Source organism: Vicugna pacos, chromosome 25 (genome assembly GCF_048564905.1).
Source record: "Vicugna pacos chromosome 25, VicPac4, whole genome shotgun sequence".
Taxonomy (NCBI): Eukaryota; Metazoa; Chordata; class Mammalia; order Artiodactyla; family Camelidae; genus Vicugna; species Vicugna pacos.
In genome coordinates this window covers 7911241-7930080 of record NC_133011.1, presented here as the reverse complement: position 1 = coordinate 7930080, position 18840 = coordinate 7911241, and the positions used below count along the sequence as shown (strand labels likewise).

Below are 18840 nucleotides of genomic sequence, written 5' to 3'. Positions count from 1 at the left end.
TAAAATGTAATTATCAGATCACTTTTTAAAAGCCTCAATAAGAATCTTAAGACCATTCAAACCCACTGAGATAATAATTACACAACAATCAGAATTTTGCACTGAAAGTCATGTCTAAAAATGATCACTGTAGACTAATTTATAATAATGAAAATGTGAAACAGAAGTAGAATGACTAAATAAGATTACAACAAAATAAGAGAATGCTACGCAAGCATGAAAAATCACGTTTAAAAAATATTAACGACAAGGGGGAAGGTTATAGCTCCGTGGTACAGTGCGTGCTTAGCATGCATAAGGTCCTGGGTTTAATTCCCAGTACCTCCTTAAAATAAATAAATAAAAACCTAATTACCTTCTCCAAAGCCCCCCAAATTTTTTTAAATAAAGAAAAAACAAGCAAATGTTCATGGCATAATGTTAAACAGTAAGTGCAGTATAAACATTTTTTATTCCAATTTATAATTTATGTTCACATGTATAAATCAGACTGCAAACACGAAAACAATGTTATAAACCACGTGGGAGGTCTGCGGACACCTTGTTCCTTTAATTACATTATATCTTTTTTTGCATTTTCCTGAGTGTCTAACGTGAGCACAGTTGTTTTTATAATCGGGAAAAATTATTTCAAGCTTCAAAAATATTTTTAATATAAAATATGATACAGAATATCATTATTAAGCCTGATTCTCTAAAGGGAAACAACTACTAGGAAGAAGATGACCAACTAATAAGCAGGTCTGGCCGGGCATTCCCATCAAAACTTGGGAAGAGGTGTATCAGAGGAGAAGAGTCAGAGAGAAATAAAAATAATCAAGAGAGCTGCCACTTGCAGTAATGGTGAACTAGGTAATACAAACCAACCTTCTCGCCGAGGGCAACCAGAAAATTTGGACAAAACACAAGTGAAAGGCATTAGACAGCTAAGTCAGTGATGGATTACAGGCCAAGATCCAGCAGAACGCAGAAATACCCCTGAGGGCATTTGCTGATTCCAGAAGAGATGGATGAGAGCTTGAGAGCACCCTTGACCGTCTTGCTGGGCCAGGGAGTTGAGAGCTGGTGCACAGGCCTGCTGGATGGGGGTGAGGGTGGGGGTGGAGGGCAGAATTCCCCCGGGCTTTGTCATAAGCCCTCATAAGGGCCTCACCACTGGAGTCAGGAGAACCAGAGAAGACACAGCCCAGCCTGGCCTCATGTGAATGCTGAAACTGGAATGTGGGGATTGCCAGTTGCTATGCCCCTGTGAGAAGCTATTAAAATACTTATTGGAGAAAGATTTCATCCCACGCCTCAGACTGATTCTTCAATTTTTTCAAACACAATGTCCAGAATACAAGAAACAAACAGGAGAAGGCAGGAGGCTAAGAACAAGAACCAGCAGAAGCTGCCAACAGGAACAGGCCACAGGTGCTCTGGATGCTGAAAGTGATTATGTTTACAATATTCAAGGAGATAAGAAAAAACCAAACAAGAATCGCAGCAGGGAACTTTAATCACATAAAGAAAAGAAAGAAAAGAAAACAAAGAAAGAGAAAAAGGGATATGAGAGTAGTTTTTTTTTTTAAGAATTGAAACTCTAAAATGAAAAAAATACAGTAGCTAAATCAAGAACTTAGTGGATGAATTTAACCTATTTAGACAGTTGGCTTTAATAAAAACAAAAGCAGCCAGAAAACAATGGAGTTAATATCTACAAAATGCTAGGGGTGAAAGGACAGCTTACAACTTTATATTAAGCAAAAAATCAAAAAAAGAACCCTATTCTTCGAGGACGAACATGAAACAAAGATATTTTCAGACAAAACCAAGGGAATTTGTCACCAACAGCTCAGCAGTAAAGAAGGTATTAAAAGTTGTTCTTTGGCCAAAAGAAAAATGATACCAGATGGAAGACTGAAGATGTACAAAGAAATTAGGAACAACAGAATGATGATTATGTTGGCAACTGTGAATACTACTAACAAATATTAACAACAATAATAATGACTTGTGAGTGCAAAATACAAACAGAATCAAAACACACAATAACAGCATATAGATCAAGAGGATGATTGGAACAGAACTGATCGATGGTGTCTGCATTGTCCAAGAAGAGAATTAAAGTACCAATTAATACAAGATTTTTAAAAGTCAAGGATGTATATTGTAACCTCCAGGGTCATCTTAGAGAACAGTCAGAGTTGCGTGGTAGCGTTTGCTTAGTGATAACCAAGGTGTTTATATTTTGTGCACTTTCTGTATGTGTGCCATATTCACAGTCAAAATGGTTAAAAATAAAAATACACATATAAATTATAATCTGATATGCTGTTTTCAGACAGCTGGCTAGTTTTTATACTCCAGTATTTGGAAATCTTTTCTAAAAACTACTAACAGCAGATGTGCCTTTCACTTGGGTCCAACTTCAATGGGCAAATCAAGGTGAAATTAATTTTAGACTTTTTAATTGAAATTTATTTAAATCAAATTTTAGAATTGATCCAAACGTGCTTTTTATTCAAATAAGCCCCTGTCTGCATGGCCCTGTTCTGATATTAAAATAAATCTCTCACACGTGCTATGTCAATTCAAACAACTGTGCTGAATATATTCTGGGGAAAATCAGATCTACCATAAAATCCCACCCCGCCTAAGAAACTGACCAAATCAGCTCATCCACTATGTGCCCAACACTCTGCTTGACAATGGGTTATAAAATGATGTCTAAAGATCGGCCCCCCCGTCCCTGACGAGCCAAATAACCCAGAGACAAGGTCTTGGAGCTGAGAAGAAAAGAGGCAATTTTATTGCTTTGCTGGGCAAAGGGGACTCACAGCAGGCTGGTGCCTTCAACACTGTGACCCCACCTTGGGGACGGGGTGGGTGGCTCTACAGCCATAGCTCAGTCAATAAAGCATCTATAACAAGCAACAGATTCATTTTCTCATCAGAAGACTTTGAGTGGCAACATGATGCCTCCAGGAGACCAATTCTACAGAGGCCAGCATTAGGTTTCTTTATCTCGTAAGCACTCAAAGCGTGGTCTTCTTGGTAATTCAGGCTATTTTGTAAGGTTACAGTCCTGTGATTATGTGAGGACTCAGAGACCAAGTGTGATTATTACTTTCAGTTACTGGAATAAAGTAGAAACAGTGAGATCAATAGCTTTAGTTTTAACAATGGGTCTGGAACTGTGAGTAGCAACCGGTCAGTCAGGTTAGTTGACTGTTTTAAAAGAAAGCGTAAGAATGAGCAATCTGTTCGCCTAAGTTCGGCCATTTTATTCATCCTCCTTCAAAAGGATGAATATGAAGAGTAAGATGAATAAGGCATGGTCCCTGCCCTCAAGTACTGGTAGCCCAGGGAGTAAACACACAACAGCAGCCCAGTAAAATGTAGGATAAATGCTAAACATTCATTAATTCATCTATTGAATCGTTCAAAAATTATCTATTAGGCTACAAATAAATGCCAGGCACTGTGCTAACATCAATATACATTATTCCTCCCTCAAGGTAGACTATCATCTAGTGGGTAACACAGTCAAATAAATTAGCTGTTCCACTTAAAGTGGAAAGGAATTCAGCTTTACTGGTGGCTTGGGCAGTCGAAGGCCTTCACAGGAAGATGAGTTTCTTAACACGAGAAAGTCACAGACTTTTGGAAGTCTTGAGAGACAAAAATTACAGCACAAGTACTTTCAGGGAATTAGACTAAGTGACTAAGAATTAGGTGTTAAGAGAAAGTCCAACGAAATAAAAACATAAAAATGAGCGACTCTTGGTAGTCCTTTGAGTTGAATTATAATTTCAGCCAATGGTTTCAACTGTAGAAGCTCTGACTCCTCTAGGTTATACACTGTGCAGGAGAAGGTTTAAGCACTAAAATGGAAGTTGTATCTTTTATTAGAGCCATTTCAACAGGCAAAATTTAGAAAATGCATTAGAGAATTCCCCCCCAAATTCAATGAAGTCATTCTGATTCACCCTGCAGCCCACACTGCCATCGTTAGGGCACGTCTTCTTCATGGGTGATGGATTAAATCAGGAGACCACCACCACTGCACACTTTGACTTACATCACTGAAGCAGTTTTGCCTCCCCTACGTGGTGTGATTTTTTTTTTTTTTTGCTAGGGGGAGGTAATTAGATTTGTTTATTTATTTATCTTCAGAGGAGGTACTGAGGATTGAACCCACAACCTCATGCATGCTAGGCAAGTGCTCTACCATTTGAGCTATACCCTCCCTCCTCGTGGTGTGATTATCACTGCCATTCTACAGATGAGGACTCTCAGACTGCAGGGGAAACCTGCACCAGGTCATGCTTGCAGCCGAGACGCAATCATTGGTCCTTTGATTACAAACGCCACACATGCGCTTTCCAGCCACCCAGGTTCTGCCCAAGAAGCCAACACACCCAGTTCACCAGGCCCTCAAACAACCCCCTGGCAGCAGGCTCGGGGTTCTGTTCAGGGAGTGTTCCACTCGCAATGTGCCAGGAGGCTGACAAGCACAGTAAAACCGACTTGCCACCCCAGCAGCAGCAATCCCAGTTTCCCTGAATGGACTCGGTCGGGTTCTGATCCTCTCTCCCGGGCTGAGACACCACTAAATGCTCTCAGAATAATGAGAAAGATGTCTGGACGGTGGACAGAAAGCAAAGGATGGTCCTCTTGCAGAGGCCAGAAAGAGGGCTGTTCAGAGAGCCACTGGGAGACTTGGGAGGGGGGCATGGATGGGGAGAACAGCCGTGTTCCCTTTTATACCCTAAAGAACATTCTGGATCTCTGAGTATAAAGAGCTAGACCTCCTCTAGAAGCCTAGTTTACAGTGGGCTATGGAGAGCTAAACTGTGCAGAAAGAAGGGTCAATTACTAGAGGGTCAGAAGGCCGACATATGGAAAAAAGAAGAGAAATGTAAAGTGCTAAATGGCTAAACTAATTTTTTAGTGCAGCAAATCCGGTGTTCTTTGTGTTCTGATGTGCCCTGTGCTTTTAAAGACTGTTTAAAGCAATTATATTACTTTCTCCCTGTTTAGTTTTAATATAAAAAAGAAAATTCCTGTAGCTATTCACCAAAGACAAAAGTGAAACTCATAACACAGTGTCTTTGCTAAAGAAAGAGGCAGTCACAGACTTAACCATTAGAATATAAATTCTGCATTCCATTCAAGAAGAGTATTACTACACTGTATTTTAGAACTAAATTTTTTGCTTACGAAAATAGCAATACATTAAATACACCCAAAAACAAAAACAAATTTTGAAATTAAAGACAAAAAATACACTTCTAGTTTACACATATGGTTTGTAATTTAGAATGAAAATCTGCTAAAGTATAAGTTGACAGCTAAATTTTTAAAGTCTTGCCAAAATAAAATGCAATGATATAATTTAACTATATGTAGACAAAGAAATGTTCTGTAATCATAAGGCTGATTGTTGAATAATATCTTCTCCTTTCCATACATAAAGTGTGTGCCAGAAATATTACTATATTCTTTTAAGCAGAGACAAATATTCTTTACTATGAATCTCGGTAATGGAACATTCTTAAAGGTGAAGTTAATATCTGATATTGTTACTTTCCAATAAAAGAAAGTAGCATTAGACTGCTTCAAACGTAGACAGCCTCTGAAGATCACTGTTCTTAGCTATTCTCAAAGTAAACTAACGAAAAGATTATCTAGTAAATTATTAATTAACTGTTACTAACGTAAATTCACAAATTATTTACATACTTACTTTAAAACAAATTTACATAATTACTTTAAAACAAATATTAACATTATCTGAGAAACTTCCACTTAGTTTCTAAACTGCTGACAGAGAAAAAACAAAAACTAGGCAAAGAAATATTCTCAGGTAAAAATAACAAAAGAATCAAAGAAAATACCTATTTAAATTTTACTAAATTTTGAAAACATTTTCCTAAAAGCTCTGTGGTGTTTCTGTTATTAAAGCTTCTTCCTCATAACTACACATTGACTCTTTTCACCAAGCCTTCAGTTACTTGTCCTGTTCAATACTTTTTGAAGGAATAAAAACTAACAGTCAAAGTTTTAACTACATGGGCAAGATTCTAAGAAAATGAAATTAGCACCAGAAATGAGTGGGCCCACAAGCCACTGCTACCAAAAGTGTGCTCGGCTGACCTGCGGCGTTAGTACCATCCCCAGCTTGTTACTCACGTAGAACCACAAGACCTGCCCTAACTCAGGAATAAAGGTCAGTAAGACTGACAGCCAACCTCTCAGCAGCAAAGCAGAAGTCAAGAGACAGTGAAGGAGAGCTTCGCTGTGTTAAGGGACACTAACTGTCAAGCAAGGATTGAAATACCTTTCAAGAATGAGAGCCAGAGATATTTTCAAAGAACAACTGTCAGAGTTTGCCACCAACAGATCCTCACTAAAGGAAGTTTTTTTAATATGCAGACAGAAGAGAAGGACAGATCCTAGACTGCAGGTCTGAGGTACAAAAGAAAATGATGGATCATGTACTTTCCACACTAAAATATCCATTTTTTAAGTAAAAATTACAGTGACTGCAAAAAAAAAAAAAAAAAGAGAGAGAGACAGAGAATGAACAAAGAAGTGTAAATATGTGGGTAACGAAGCAAACATGGATTGTATAGCTCCAAGTTTTGGGGAGCTTAAAAAATAGACACTAAAAGGTAAGAAATGATTGGACTTAGAGGACTTGTATTATTCAAAAGAAAGACAAAGATATTATTAAGTCTAGACTTTGATAAATACACATGTTAAAATTTCTTGAGTGGGGGAGGGTATAGCTCAGTGGTAGAGCACAAGCTTAGCATGCATGAGGTCCTGGGTTCAATCCCCAGTACCTCCATTTAAAAACAAAGTTTTTTTTTTTTGAGTGAACCACTAAAATAATAGAAATGAAAAATAGCAAACAGGCAAAAAAATGGATAAGAAAAATTCAGGTAATGTGAAAGATGCCAAGGAGAGAAAAACAAACAATGAGTGAAATAAGCCCTAATATATTATCACTGTTAATGTAAATGGGGTGATTTCTCTGGTTAAAGACAGAGAATGCCAGGCTCTCCAACACAGCCACTCATCCCCAAACTCTCCCACATGCCTTATCACAGTGCCCCACACGATCCTTTGCAGCACTTACCACAATTATGTTGCAATATTTATTTGTGTGACTACTAATTAATACATGTTAATTACTGTTAATTTCCTCTACTAGACCACAGACGCCATGTTGTCAAGGATTGGGTCTATCATGAACCATCATTGTATTGCCAGCACTCAGCACAGTTCCTAACACACAGGACATTCTCAAATCTGATAAAGAAGGAGGAATGAAGAAAGGAGGGAAGAAAGAAACTGGATGAGTATCAACATTCCTTTTTAAATCTTTAACAATTATTTTCTTCTGAGATAGGAAGTCCTTACCCATAAGCCCAGTTACAGTTTTCTAATCCATAAACCAGCTGCATTTCATGCTTTACTAGATGAAAACATGAGCTTTTATAGTGAAAATGCTACTCTTCATTTTATCTTTAAAAAAAATTTTTAACACTCAATTAAGAACTCCATTAATGCAGCACACCTTGGGGAAAATACATTTGCATTTGAATACTACTTAGTTTGATCCATAGTTGTAACTATTTTATGACTTGTTTAAATTGTTTTGTGGTATTTTTAAATAATTACTTACAATTATTTATTGCTAGAATTATTAACTCCAGTTTAGAGAGGAAAATTGAAGTACTGAGAACTAATAAGTAGTGTTTTGCAGACTGGAATTAAAGCCTCTCGTAGTTAGTGCTGGTGTCCTTTGTCAGGTCAGTTAGCAGATGCCCCTCAAACTGGTTCTCCTCTTCTTTCACAGTAACAGGCTTATTTGGAGATACCAATGCCCAGCTAAAGAGGACATCTCCCAGCCTCCCTTGCAGCTAGGTCATATGTCTTATCTTTGGCTACTGGGTCGTAAGTGAAAGCAATCTGTACAATTTCCATTTCACATCCTTTAAAAAAGATGAAGCTGCTTGTCTTCCAGGTGCCCTCTCTCCCCTCCAGCAGGCCCGAACACAAACATGGTGCTGGTGAGCTACCTCCAACCACACAGATGAGGATAAAGGAAGTAGCCCCCTTGAACCAGAGAAGTCGCACATTCAGGATGGCACGGCTGCTCGACCAGCTTGGGTCTCGGAAGGAATGGCCTCCTGGAATAGTCTGCCAATCCTCCCCTACTATTAACACAGCAAGAAACAAAATGCATCTTTTGTATCTCTGTTACAACACTTTATCCGTACCATAGCAAACACAGGCGTTAAAGCTAATATTAACATAAAAAAGAACAGGTATCAGCTAATCTAGTGCTACCTTAAAAGGTAAAGGAGGCAGAGTCATGCTAGATCAAAAATTAAGACCTCAAAAGGATTATCCAAGAAGCAAATCCTTCTCTTTAAGCATAGCTGGAAGAAGACACACTGAAGTTGGCCTCACCAGGTCTTAACGAAAAGCTGTAAGTACTCAAATCACTGACAGTCATCATTTAGTGCCCGCTACAGAAAAATAATGCATACAGGGCTAAGGACAGGAGCATTTGTCTTGACTAGGATTATACTTCCCCATCGAATATTAATAAATTGGCATTCTGGTTTTAGTCCATCTACTGCAAATTTAGTCAGCTTGAATCAGCCATTCCACATGAGGATATTGACAAAATCCAATCTCTGGTCCAACAAGGTTGAGGGCTCACTAAGGAAAGACCAGACTCCAGTGCATCTCATTTGGCCTCACTTAGGTGACCCGCTAAGTGATTCTTTTTTTCCAACTTGTAACACCTCCATTTCTGCAACCCCCAGTCCTCTACTGTTAGTCAACAAAGATGTCAGTGCCTACTTGTGCCAAATGTTACTGCTTCACCATCTCTCACCACAGAACCAGCTATGTAACTTTAGCAGCCCAAGGTTAAGAAATAAACACTCAGCTTAACTAATAACCTGAAACTGTAATTCTCAAGCAGTTTTTGGCCCCTACACACGTCCCTGAGAAATAACTTTCCCTTGGAAGCTGCAACTGCAAAGAGGAGACTTTTAACCTCTAAAAGTTTGTCAGGAGCAAATGAAGAAGTGTGATCTTTGCTTAACTTTTATTTTGCTTCAAGTAAAAAACCAGTTTATAGCTCTTTAAGAACTCTCATCAAGGCTGCATAAGCTCTATTTAGACTCAAGGAAGCTCAGAGGAAGTGGAGACAGCAGTGAGTTATGCTGCTAGAGCTCATCCATTACTTCCACCAGCATCCCTTTATGAACAATATTCTATCTGCCCCAAAAGGGGTACATGCAAGAGACAACTGCGACTTCTTCTTTTATGGTGAAGATTCAAAGTGAGTCAACAAAACAAATATATTACACCTTTAGTTAATATATACACATCTTGGTGCAAAACTCATGTTAACCACTTTAATACCTGATATATCTAAAGTGGGTCCCAGAGAAATTGATATTAATAAAATTGCTTTGATGGCAATCTGTATTTCTTGGTCAGTTGTCTTTAAAATGTTCTGATGAACATCTATTGTAACATGCAACAAAAGCTAAAAAAGTTTTATTAACTACCACTGAAATCTTCACCAGACAATATTTCATACAACTTTCCTGGATTCTCTACATGGGGAGGGCCTGTGCTCTAAAAAGGGGCTCATGAGACATCTCTCAAAACTCCAGTATCCCGCTCTATCCAAATCCGTTCGATTCCTAAATTCAGATGGAGAAAGTCTTGATGGCAAGAGAGACTTGTATCATTCACTAACTGATAAAAGCTCCCATCCTATTATTTGCACCATTAGCAAATGAGACTCGTGCTAGGAAGAACTGGCACTCCTTCATCTCATGTCTGGAAGACTTAACACTCCCTCGCTGATTTCCCAGCCATCCGTCTTCAACCTGCCTTTTCAACCATCCTTAAAAACTGCTTTCACCCTATAACCCCTTCAGTGCCCCCTCCACTGCCTACAGAAGAAAATTCTTACTCTTTAGCTTAGAATTTCGGTCTTTTACAATCTAACATGGTAGGGAAAATACTAGGTAATAAAGATTATGTAAGTATTATGAATTAGCCCATATTTCTCCCTGGACTTACAGATTCTCCTTGTAGAATGTGACCGCTGGGAAGAAGCTATTCATCTTAACTGAGCATATCACCACCTATTGTGCCTGAGCCCAGGGTTGCTTTGAGGTCTAAATAAGAACAAATGTGAAAGTCCACTGAAAACTATCAATCACTCCACAAATACAAGACGTCGGTTTTACTATCCAGTATTACTATCCAGACAAAAATCAATAGCTTTGCACCAGAACTTCTAAGGATACAGAAAGAGCCCACCAGGCTAGGGTACACAAGCAAGCTGTGATTTTCAAAGTGAACTAGCTGATTATTTGACAGGCCAGGTCATAAAGCCAATGAGACCAGCTACTCTGAACTCTTTCATCCTTTATAATCTGATATATGGCCAACTCCCCTACTGAATAGTGTCTGGCACAAAGAGGCATTCAGTATGTAGTTGCTGAATGACTAACTTCCTAAAATACACTTGGGATAATAAAAAGGATGATTTGCACAAAGGAGAATATCCCAGTTGTCAATGACAGATTCTTCCAATTATCAGCCCTACTTTTTAAAAACACACTAAGAAAATCACATGATAAAATGATGAAAGAAATTATAAAGAAAAAAGAATGCTTGAGTGTGTAGGGAGAAATTCAGGTCCCGATGGCAAAACATATTCCATAACATATGTGGACTTCAGCGTAAGGAGGGTAGCAAGTATTTTTTATTGTCCTCCAAACATTCTTTCCTCCTCCTCCCAGTAACAGCCTCCAATTCCTCATCCCGCTGCCCTCAACCTGGAGTTTTAAATTAATCCCACCCCAAGGGTTCCATTCCCCCCTAACCAATAGTTCAGGGTCAGGGGAATGTCCCGGACCTAAATTCATCAGTATATTCTAGGCACATAACCCTGGCCTGTTTGTTTCAGGGGTGGACAGATAACATAAGTTTGTCAAATTAGAATGAATCTAAGGCCTCAGGGCTTAAAGTATTTGGCAAATGCAGGAAGATAACCTGAAAGGGGGGAGGGATGGGAGAAAGGGGGAAAGAGTTACGGTGGAAGTTACTCCATCTGTTAACTGTGTAAGCCAATTTAAGCTGACTTGAAACAGACAGCTCCTGAAATCCATCTCCCTGAGACAGTGAGCCAACATTTCTAGGAGGAGGATAACAAGCTCATATTTGTGTTTGAGGAAAAAAAACCTCTGGGAATTGCATTTGTAACAGACTGAAAAGAATGGACTATTGATAGCAAGGCTAGAAGCAGGGAGACCAGTTACGATACTATTATAATAGTCAAGTGAGTGCTAAATAAGGGAAATGGTAGCAAGAGTAAGAACAGGACAGAATAAGAAGGCAGTCAGGAGGGAGAGCAAAAATCAACAGGCCAGGGGAATGGAGTAAAGGAAGAGACTGAGATGCAAGGGGACCAGAGGCAACTAGCTGGGGAGTCTAGGTAGAGGGGGAGAGAGAGACTAGAGTCTGGGCAAATTTGAGGAGGAACTTAATGGATTCAGGCTTAGAATATTAAGTTTTGCTGAAGAAAGAGGAACCCCGGAAGCCTGCATAGCAATCAGTGTGCTTTAAGTATTTCTTTCATGTCATGATTCCTCTGGAAGCGAGGACAAGTCAGTCCTCATTCTCTGTGAAGATGGATAAGCACTTACTTGTCTTTTTAAAAATGTATGCAGTTATTAAAGGACATATAATAAATCAACTTTTAGATGTGATGATTAAACTGCCTTTAAAATAAATACAGTGGGTAAAGGGGGTGGGAAGGGATAAATTGGGAGTTTGAAATTTGCACCTCTTGGGGAGTGATGGAAATGTCAGCTATCTTGATTGTGGTGGTGGCTTCATTGGTGTATACATCTATCTAAATTCACCAAATTGTACATCTGAAATATGTGTAGTTTACTGTACAGGAATCATACCACAATAAAGGTGTTAAAATAAATGAAAACCTCTATCTCATGTTGTAACACAAAACTTAATTTTAGATAACAGATGTAAATATAAAAGCCATAAAGCTTCTGAAGAAAACACAAAATATCTTTACGGTGGGGGATAGGCAAAGGCTTCTTAGAACATAGAAAATACTGACCATGAAAGAAAAATGTGACAAATTAAATGTAATTGAAATTAGAAACTCCTATTCATCAAAATGTACCATTATGAAAATGACTGGGCAAGTCACATCCAGAGAGAAAATACTCATAAAAGATGCACTTAACAAAGGACTGGTATCCAAAATATCGAGTCCTTACAAATCAGTAAGAAAAGAAAGACAAAATCCGAAAAAAGGGGGGGGGGGCAGTAAACAGCACTTCACAAAGGAAGAAAGATAACTGGCCAACAAAGACAAACTGTTCCACCTTATTAGTCCCCGGGAAATGCAAACTGAAGCCACCAGAGCCACCACTCCAAGCCCACGGGAACTTCACACACTGCTGCCTGGCGTGTACGTAAAATGGCAACTTGGAAAACCGCTTGGCAGTTTCTTATAAAGTTAAACACACATCTACCCAATGACGGGCAATTCCACTCCTAGGTATTTACTCAAGAGAAATAAAAACATATGTTCACAAAGTCTTTTGCAAGAATGTTCAGAGCAGCGTTGTTCTCAGACACACACTGCCATGTCCTACAGCCACTCAGTACCGCAGAAGGTCATTGGCGAGGGAAACTGTAACGTTGCAAGACCCACCAAATCAAAAATACAAGTAAGAACCCGGTGGTGACCCTCACCTCGCTCAGCACTAGACACACACCCTCCAGGACAGCACTGTGTGCTTCTTGGTTTTTTTTTCCCCCTACCCCTATCTTGCCCCTCCCCTCTTCTGTCTCCCCACTGGTCACCACTGGTTTGTTCTATCTGTGAGTCTGCTTCTTTTTTGCTCTATTCATTAGTTTGTTGTATTTTTAGATTTCACATATAAATGATGTTGTGCGGTGTTTGTCTGCCGTATTTCATTTAGCATGATGCCCTCCAGGTCCATCCACGTTGCTGCAAATGGCAAAATTTCATTCTTTTAAAAAAAAAAACAAAAACACGAATGTTCAGAGCAGATTTATCCATAATAGCCCCAAACGGGAAACAACCCAAATGTCCATCATCTGGCAAATGGAGAAGCAGACTAGTGGAATGCTCACACAATACTCTGCAATAAAAAGGCACAATCTGTTGATACGCTTCAAAACCCTGAATGAATTAAAAACATTATGCTAAGTGAAAGAAACCCAATACAAACCAATACATAAAGTATAACACCATTTATATGAATAGGCACAACTCACCTATGGGGTGGGGTGAGGTGTCTGCGGAGGGGACCCACTGGGAAGAGGCACAAGGGAACTCCCTGGGGTTTGGGAAATGGTCTCTAGGGCTGTGGGTTATAAAGGTGCATGCATTTGTCAATTCAGTGAACTGTACACTTAATATCTGTGAATTTCACCCTACGTAGATTATGTCTCAATAAAAAAACGAAAAAACAAAACAAAGCCAAACAGAAATCGATTTCTAGGATAAATAGCTGAAATCAATATGCTTTTATACTGGACTGAAGGAAACCTTTACAATTCCAAGGCAACAAAACAAAACACACACACAACCTAAGCCAACCTTATGTAAATCACCTGAGCTCTCTTCGCCTAAGTTTTCTCATCTATAAAATGGGAATAAGAAAATCTACCTTACCGGGAATAAAATTAAGCTTATGCAAAGCACTGTAAAGAAAAATGTTGCCTGCCATTCCGGTTCTACAAGGATCTGCATTAGCCCCTGCAGTCACCCACCGACGGTGGACCTGAGGGGAATTCAGGATGCAGGAAAAAAGGAAGCCTTTTGTGCTTTGATGGTTTTTAGCTAAGGAAAAATTTCAGTGGGCCCAGATTCTTGCATCTTCCCACACATAGAAACGCACTAAAATCTTTAACTTGAGGTGTCTGTTCTTTATGATGAGCAGTCATCTTTTGATGTTGGACTACGGATTTTTTCCAGCAAAAAAAAAAAAAAAATCAAATATCCCGGTTCCATCCTGACCCCTTCAGACTATCTGTGAGTCTGTCTTCTGAGCTAGATTCCTCAGGAAGTCACCAAATAAACTCAACTCACAGCTCTTACCTTGTTCTTTTTTTTTTTTTTTTGAAGTCAACATATCTAGTATAGTATCTGGCACCCAGGACGGTCATGTAGGAACCGGTCAGAAAATGCATTAAAAAAGATCCACTTGACCTACCTGGCACGGCAGGCCGTCATTTATTAGTTTAAGGAAGAGTCTTTCTAGTGGATTCTTTTTTGAATATCTATCTATACCTCTACTCTTTTTTTTCCTGAAAACTCTACCCCTTCCTGATAAGTGACTCCATCCCGTCCAGACGGCTGGTGGAGTGACGGGTTAGGAGAAGGAGGAAGAAATACATGCCCTGTTCTTCAGCTCCCTTATCTTAAAAACGTTCATGTAAATCAAAGTTTTGGATAATCAAATTATATTTAAAGGTATGAGGGAAATTCATTTTTAAAAGTTTCAATTGTTTTGTGAAATGCAAAAGTCTTTCCATAAAGATGACCAATACTAGGTTTCCCATATGTTAGATCTGCCTGAAGTGGTATTCTTATTCATATCTGCTAGAAAGCTTTCTAATTTCAAAAAGCCATGTATTTCCAAATGCTAAAACATGCATACCAATAACTACTTTCCCCAAAGAGCATGCTCAAACCATAGACAAAGCTTGCAGAATACTCCCTTACCACAGCAATGCCGTCTGGTTGGATTACAGCCAAGAACAGGGCTCAAGTAGATTTATCTTCCCTGTAGATCATGTAGTACATTTGCCTAATGCAGTGCCCTAGATTTTACAAATTACATTCACTGAAGTACTTGCAAGTCTGCAGATTTAAACATTTTCAAGGAGGACACAAGACGTGTATAAAATTATCTGTCTGGACCATCCATAAAAACAGTATTTCGAAGCGATCTACCATCCTTTTGCCGTAATTTTAAATTTTTGTAAAGATTTCTTAGTTTTTAGCAAAATCAGAATTGAGCCAATACGCAGATGTTTCATCTGCATTCACACTGCATACATACATACCAAAGATCTGCTGGAAAGCTTTTAAGGCCAAATACTTCTATTGCGTGGCCTGTGACAGGTACAGACTAAAGGAAACTTGAAACTATAAAATAGCGCAGAGAACACCATATGTCTGGGGGGCGAGGGGGATGTTCCGCTTAAAATGACCCACAATAAACGAGTTCACAATTCGACGTAACGTCCATATTCCATCACACACACACACACACACAAACTGAATACGAACAGACCAAAACACTCTCATGTCTTTGAAAATAAGAACTGTTTCCCACTAAAAAGTTCTAAATGGCACCTTACTACCCCTTTTAAGGTACTTTCTCACGATGCAGAGGTAGGTATTCACCGCAAAGTGGCGCGGGTCTAACTCTCCATCATGATGTCTCAAAAACCAAAATGCAGTGGAATCCGAGTCAGTGTTAGTGCAGTCCTGGGGTGTCAACGCTCAACCTGGGGCTGGCACAGGGCAAGACTCCATCAGGTTTTCTCCCTGCCCCTGACAACCACTGCTTCCCATACAAATAAGATCTTAAAAGCTCCAACCGAAAAAAAAAAAATCAGGTTTGCCTGCGATGTCGTTTATTAAGGTACACCGGGATCACCTGTAAATGGTCAGGAAGTAAGTGGGTGTAAAATGGCTGCCCCGGGCAGACTGAAACGCAGTAAACCACAAGCAAATCCATTCCAGAGTGAGAGCTTTGCAACGCGTGGATAAAGAACCCCCAATCATTTCAACTCCGGGTGGGAGCGTGCCTCGGGGACCCGACAGCAAACCCGAGGCGAGATGCGGGCAGAGAGAAAGGGCCGGCGGGTCCGCGACCCCGCCCGACGACTAGGGGCAGCACAGGGTGCCCAGTCTGCGCCTCGACGGCTGTCGGGACCCGTGGAAACACAAAGCCCAACGGGGGCTAGGAAGAAAGAAAGGGAAACACGTGCTCCGCAGACAGGATCAGACTTCTCCGACCACCAAGTGCACTTTCACCGGAAACCACAGCCGGCCGGGGGCGGAGGGCGTTCGGGCGCCTCCTGCTCTCCGCGCCCCCGGCCCAGCAGCACCCCCGAAACGCCCCCGAGCTCCGGGCCCTGACCGCACCCCCGCCACAGGTTGGCCGAGCCGGGGGCCTCGCGGGCAGGCTCACCCAGAGAATTAAGTTTCTAATAATACAACTTTAGGCGGATTAGCGCCGGCGTCAGCCCACCCCGAGGCCGAACCAGGAGCCAAGTAGGGGGCGTGAAAAGCAAGGCTGGGGCGCGGGCCAGGGTCTCCGGGGACTCAGGCCGCCGGCGCTCCTCCCCGGCAGGTGCGCCCCGGGTCTGGCCGCGACCGGCCGCGCTCACCAGGTACCAGATGCCGAGCAGGATGGTGCCGGTGCGGACATGGCAGCACAGGCAGCAGCTGTTGGAGTAGAACCGCGTCCAGGGGGCCACCATCTTCATCGCTCCGGCCGCCCGCGCAGTGGCGCGAGCGCGCGCCCAAGTTTGCAGGAGGTTCGGCCGCGTCGCTCTGGGCCCGCCGCGCCGCTCCGGGGGCTTTTCGGCTGCCCTGGCAACCACTTCGGCTCCCGGCTTCGCTCGCCGTCTGCCGCCCGCCGGCCCTCGCACTGGCTCCTGCCTGGAGAGCTCCGAGCGGCTACCGCGGGCCGGACCCTGCGCTGCGTGGGCGGCGGGAGGAGGAGGTGCAGCCGAAGGGGGCGGGGCGGTCCTCGGACCACGTGATCCGCGCCTGGGCCGTGATGTCACCGCGGGCTCCGGCCAGCTGCTGGCGCCGCGGGACGGGTATAAATAAATAAATCGTCTTGCACCCTTCGCTGGTCTCAGAGTGGGCCCTCAGCGGAGTTCCCGGCCTTTCCTCTTTCATTTGGTCATTTGTGTAACTCTGTCACGGGTTTGAGATCCCGTTATAGTCCAGCTGCTTGTGGGTTTCTCTCATTGCACTCGAATCTTGCAGATAATCTGTAGGTGCAATGCCATCGCCCTTATCTTGCAGACTGAAGGAGGGAAAGCAGTAGGGGTGATTCCGGTCAATTGCAGTACTTTGAACCACTGCTGAAGCTGCCAAGAGCAATTTGTCTCTGCTTCATAGCTCAATTACTGTGGTAGTAATCTTTTCCCAGAAAACAGGACGTGTGTCAAGGACGTCCTCGCTGTGCTTCCTAGCATTTTTAATCATGACTGTAACTCTAAAGAAACAGTCGTCAAGCCAATTACTGCCACAAGGTCTCTGTGTAAGTGGATTGGGGCGGAGACATCTATGTTTAAAGAGAACCAGGCCTGGCGTTCTTGACATAAGAGAAGCCATTTTGGGCCTGAGCTATTTTGTAATGTAAGCCTGGCCACAGTGCTTGTCTTTGAACAGGTCTTATGGGACAAGAATAGTAAGAATTTTAAGAATAATATAATCTTATGGGACCAAAAGAACAAACTGTTATCAGGCAAGAGAAGTAACAATAGCAAAGATAACAAATCAATTGTAAAGATTCAGTTCTGTTCCAATGATAAGGACTAGCTTAAGGCACTTCTTGAGCTATTTTGAAGGATTTAAACCCCCCTCAGAGCTCAACCACCAAATCAACTGGAACCTAAGGAATGGTGACGCTGACTTTCTCTGACTCTCAGGACTTCAATCAACTCAGCCTTGAACTCTGGGACCAGACTGCCCAAGCCTCTTTATGAATATGCATGAACTCCCCCAATTTTGCTGCTTTGAGAAAGACCCTTGCAGCAAGTAGGGTGTTCTCAGTAATAAATAAAGTAATAAATCTTTCCTTCTCCTGATCTTTGACTTGATTGTGTCTTTTGGCTTGATGCTCACCAAGAAGTGAACCCAGTTTTTCAGGTAACATCTGCAAGGTACAACACAGAGCACTACTAGATGCTGAAAGACAGAACTCCAGTCTGGGGTTATTTCTTCCCATCTGCTGTTTTGTCTGGAAGCGCCCTTGTTCTGGGTTAGCCTCTAATGACTTTTTAAGCCAAGCATCTCAGACAAGTTAAGATTATTATAGCATGTCAAAGTTTCAAACTTGGAACAAGAGGAAAACTGGTTGGATTTACATTTCTCAAAGACAGATTATAGAGGAAGGAAAAAGAATATTAGATAAGGCTGTTTAAGTGCAAGACTGGTTAGTTTTACAAAGTTGTAAAGCTGTAACATTCTTACTGTGTCACTTAAACCTGGATCCTGAGGGACCCAAGAGTCATCTCCAGAGATGTCAGATGCGGGCCCTTAATCGGAAATAATAAACATTAAAACCAAGCAGGATCCTGCAGGGCCCTCCTGAGTACAGAAACCGCCTCTGTGTCCCCCGTTTCTTATTTGTGTGAAAAGGCTTGTCTCCTAAGCCTTCCCTGAGTTCCAAAGAGCAGGTATAAGCAGTTACTAATTAGGGAAGTGAGGGAATGCAGAAACAAAGGAAAAGCTGTTAAGTAAAAAAAGTAGTGATAATAGTTCAGTGATAAAAAGGACTCCTAGTTCCTCTTAAAGGATATACAAAACAATCTGACACATATCTTTGAGTTGTAACACAGAAACTAAGACATATGCTCCCCCTTCTGCGTTGGAGGATGTGACTAGTGCTAACTTTATAAAGCACAGGACCCCAGATGATTAATATTCATGAAACGTCGCCCTGTTACCTCACTACCAACCAATCAGAAGAAAGCCATGCCCCC

The 18840-nt window shown here is 41.3% G+C and overlaps 1 protein-coding gene across 1 annotated transcript in view; it reads right to left on the bottom strand.

The window, feature by feature from the left end:
* The window catches only part of LAPTM4B (lysosomal protein transmembrane 4 beta), a 53396-nt gene extending 36543 nt beyond the window's left edge, over window positions 1-16853 (bottom strand). Inside the window, exon 1 of the mRNA XM_031691188.2 lies at window positions 16507-16853. Coding sequence (XP_031547048.1) covers window positions 16507-16605 — 99 coding nt within the window. The 5' untranslated portion in view covers window positions 16606-16853. The remainder of the gene's footprint in view (window positions 1-16506) is intronic.
* Between the last annotated feature and the right edge of the window lie 1987 nt (window positions 16854-18840).